Source organism: Pinus tabuliformis, chromosome 3_1 (assembly GCF_031772625.1).
Source record: "Pinus tabuliformis cultivar Carrire ecotype Pingquan chromosome 3_1, CPIR1, whole genome shotgun sequence".
NCBI lineage: Eukaryota > Viridiplantae > Streptophyta > Pinopsida > Pinales > Pinaceae > Pinus > Pinus tabuliformis.
In genome coordinates, this window is record NC_142301.1 from 426,482,403 (window position 1) to 426,486,848 (window position 4,446).

A 4,446-nucleotide genomic window follows, 5' to 3' on the forward strand; every position below is an offset into this window, starting at 1 on the left:
AATCCTTAGCAAGTAGATTTACGGTAACCTCCTTTGTTTTACTCTGTTGTGCATAAAATTTATGTTTTAATTAAGTTCCTCTCTGGTTGCCATATCCACTCTGTAACTTATTCCTAAGCTAGTTGACTTTGTGGGAACCGAATTTCTAAGTGAGACTCCTCTCCTCTGCCCGATAATTTTTTTCTAACAAACCCTACTTCTACCATGATAACCATAGTTGTGATAACAATAGTATATGATAAAAATGTATATTAGTAATATAATTAATACACACATTCAATTCTGGTAAAGGAAATCATGTAGACAATGTACATAGTTACCTTCACGGAAGCCCCACCACCTTTGAGGTTATGTTGATTGTTTCAGGAACCAGACGGACATGGGCAGGGTCAAATAATTGACTGCGCCCTTGTTCCTCTAATTACCAATATTTAATGCTCCTAATTACCAAATATTCATGGAATCAACCATCAACATAAAAATGCGCCAACCACACATCATCACCCATCACCTTACCTTCATAAGGGTGAATATAAAAACAAAGGTAATAGAGGTTAGTGAATGTAAAGGTGAAATGTGGAGAGCTAGGGTTTATGCGGTCCAGCGTTTGAGATAGTGCTGGAACACCACAGAATCAGATTGGCAGCATTGTTTCGAAAGGGGCAAGCGCTGTCGGACTGGATGGGAGCAGAGGGGTCCAGTGGGACCCCAACTTTTAAGTAGATTGTCATACAGAAGCAGCTACAGAAAATGAAAGAGGGAGTCAGAATAGATGGAATGAACAACAAGATGCAGAACAGCAGAAAAAACAAGGAAAAGACACCAATGATGCCTGACAAGACAGACATTACCTCAGAAGTCAGGAATAAAGAGAAGCAGAACCGAGCAAACACAAAAGACAAAACAGCCGCAAAGTTTCAACCCTCAGGAAACGAGGAGGAACGACCAGAAGAAGACAAAGAGCCAAAAAACAACAACGAGGGTCAACCGGAGAAGGAGGGGGAGACCAGCGCGAACCCCAACAAGACCTCTATGACTAGTAATGCCTGTAAGCCCAAGAAAAAAGACAACCTAAGGGTAATAATCATTGACCCTGAAATCCAGGCTTACAGGGAGCACATGGCGGAACATGCCATCATTTGTAAATTCATGGGAGTCTGGTCGTCTGAAAGGACTCTGTGCCAATGGATAAGACAGCAGTGGAAGCCGAAAGGGGATGTGCAGCTGCACCTGGGGGCTAAAGGATTTTTCACAGTAGTCTTTACAAACCTAGAAGATAAAGACAGAGTATTCGAAGGTGGCCCTTATTTTCTAGCAGCAGCAGGCTTGTATATGAGACCTTGGAAGCCAAACTTTGTCCCGGAAAAGGAATCTTTTACTCAAGTACCGGTTTGGATCAGACTATTCTCTCTCCCAATAGACTATTGGGGATTGAATGCCTTAAAGCAAATAGGTGATAAGCTGGGTACCTTTGTTAAAGCCTTGGAGGCTACTATGCAGAAAAGATATACTTCATACGCTAGAATCTGTGTGGAACTGGATGTATCCGGCGCACTACATGAAGGTTTATGGCTCGAATACAGGGATGAGGAATACTTTCAAGCCTTAGACTATGAGCAAATACCTTTCAGGTGTCGTAAATGCCACGAGCATGGGCATCTGATAAGGGACTGTCCACTGAATAGAAAGGAGGCAGAAGACGAGAAAACACAAAACAAGAGAGACAAGAACAATTTCACCAGACCAAAGAACAGGCAGCGAGCCAACAGAAGAAGGTATAATAAAGGTAGCACAGAAAGAAACTACTTCAGTAACCCCTTTGAGATCCTAGATCTTGAGACTGACTCGGAGGAAAAGAAAAATACACCTAAAGTGGAAGCAGGGCAAGAGGGACAGGAAGAACCAGCAGGAAAAGGAACCACGGAAGGAGAATTTAGCAATGAAATCCACATACAAGAAAGAACAGCAGAAATGGAAGAAGAAATAGAAATGTTAACAAGTGAAGCGGGAAGTGAAGATATGGAGCTGGAAGAAACCCTAGCTATGGAAGGAATGGACCTAACAGCGATTGTAGAAAGCTGGAAAGCCACAGGGATTGAAGCAGTACCAGAGGAAGAAATCAGGAAGGTCAATGACCTCTTCATAGCACGGCAGAATGCAGAACTGGAAAAACAGAAGAGAAAGTTAGGCATAATCAAAGGAAGCAGCCCACATTATTTAGCAATCCTGGGAAAAACCTCCGGTTCGAGGCATAAACGTCGTAGAGGCCGCAAATCAAGCGGAGAACATCTGCAGGAGCTTGGTGAGATGCTGTTTAACGCAGGTAAGATAAAGCAGCTAAGTGATTATCCGTCCTTCCAAACAACTGTTTAAATATGAAGATTGTTTCATGGAACGCAAGGGGGATCAACAGCCAGGCTAAACAGAGGATTCTGAAGTGGCAGATGCAGAAATACAACCCGGATATGTTGTTTCTACAAGAGACCAAATGTAATAGAGATATTATAGATCGCCTACGAATTAAGTTGGGAAGAAATTTTGAAGTCCTAGAGATCGAGAGCCAAGGGCGAGAAGGAGGCTTAGCTACATTTTGGGACACAAGGAAGTACCAGATTCTAACAGCTGAGGCAAGCAAAAACTACTTAGCACTGGAAGTTCAACCCACAGGTAATTCTAAATCTTTCCTATGCATCAATGTATATAGTCCTCAGAAGTTAGAAGACAAGATAAGTTTCCTAGCTTCGTTATCCAAATTTATAGATAGGCACCCTGATGCTAAATACATATTGGGGGGAGATTTCAACATGATCACCTCCCTCCTGGAGAAAAAAGGAGGCCTCAGGAAACTAAACAGGGATGCGGAGGTTTTCATAAGTTTCATTGAAATGCCAGAATGGTAGATGTATTCCCTAAAAGTGCTAAATTTACCTGGAACAACAGAAGGGGGGGTGAAAGGTTAATAGCATCCAGACTGGATCGTTTCTTAGTCTCGGAAAGCATAATTTTAGATGGAACAGTATTTGAATCGAATATCCTCCCAAGTGGAGGGTCGGACCACTGGCCGATCTCTCTAACTGTCGAGATCCAGGGCACCCCCAGGAATAAACCCTTGAGGTTCGAAAAGTTCTGGATAGAACACCCCAACTTTCAATCGATGGTGGAAAAATGGTGGTCAGAACCTTTAGATGAAACAGGATCCAAAATGTTCAATCTTCAAAAGAAACTAAAAAACATCAAAATGAGGTTAAAAGATTGGAATAAAACAGTATTTGGAAATATCTTTCAGGAGAAAACTACCATCGAAAATAAGCTGGAACAAATTCAAAAGGATGGTGTGGCAGGCTGCAGAAATGGAGAGACCATTGAGCAAGAAAAAGAGCTTACTCAACAATGGTACAACAGATGCAAGCAGGAAGAATCCTTATGGAGGCAGAAATCAAGAATTCTATGGCTGAAGGAAGGGGAGCAAAATACTAAATTCTTCCATAGATCAGCCATGGATTACAGGAGTGCCAACAAAATCTTAGAATTAAAAAACAGTGAGGGAGAGCTCCTCAGAAATCACAACGAGATATTTGCTTCCCTATCGGATCACTTCAACTTCATAGCGCAAGAACCAGGGATCAATAGAGAGGAAGCCATCAAAGAAATCACCAATGTCATACCTAAATCCATCACAGAGGATCAGAACTGGGCCCTAAGAAGAGCAATTACTATGGAAGAAGTGGAGGAGGTAGTAAGAAGCATGCCCAACGACAAAGCTCCAGGACCGGACGGCTTTACCATCAACTTCTATAAAGCCTGCTGGAACATTGTAAAGCAGGATATATGGGAAGTCGTAGAAGACTCAAGACGCTCCAAAAATATCCAAAAATCTCTAAACTCAACCTTCATTGCTCTTATTCCCAAAGTGGAGGAAGCTAACAAACCAGAGAAATTCAGGCCCATAGCCCTTTGTAATGTCATCTACAAGATCATTTCTAAGGTCATAGCCAATCGGCTGAAGTCGGTCCTCCCTGGCATCATTTCGCAGGAACAATCTGGTTACGTGGAAGGAAGGCAAATTCTAGACAATATTCTGCTGGCACAGGAGATGATTCATTCACTTCATTCGCGGAAAGAAGCCGGAATGCTTATGCAATTAGATCTTTCTAAAGCTTATGACAAAGTAAGCTGGTACTACATGGAGGCAGTTTTAGATGCTTTTGGATTCAGCAGACCATGGATCAAATGGGTTTTAGCCCTCATAAAATCTCCTAGATATTCTATCCTTGTGAATGGCGCCCCGTCTACCCCCTTCAGCCCCTCAAGAGGCATTAGACAGGGTGATCCCCTGTCCCCATTCTTGTTTGTCATTCTAATGGAAGGCCTAAGTAGATTAATAGCCAAGAAAAAAGCAGAGGGTCAAATTAGAGGTCTGCAACCTATCAGATCCATTCCAGCCAC

General features: G+C 42.4%; 1 protein-coding gene across 1 annotated transcript; it reads left to right on the top strand.

The window, feature by feature from the left end:
• Positions 1–2,375: 2,375 nt before the first annotated feature.
• LOC149187553 (uncharacterized) lies at positions 2,376–2,900 on the top strand. Its single transcript, XM_089409694.1, has one exon. It carries the CDS (start codon positions 2,376–2,378, stop codon positions 2,898–2,900), a length of 525 nt encoding a protein of 174 aa, XP_089265820.1.
• The last annotated feature ends 1,546 nt before the right edge of the window (positions 2,901–4,446 follow it).

Excerpts from the sequence above, each read along its gene's own strand:
- LOC149187553 (XM_089409694.1), top strand. The coding sequence starts at position 2,376 with ATGAAGATTGTTTCATGGAACGCAAGGGGGATCAACAGCCAGGCTAAA.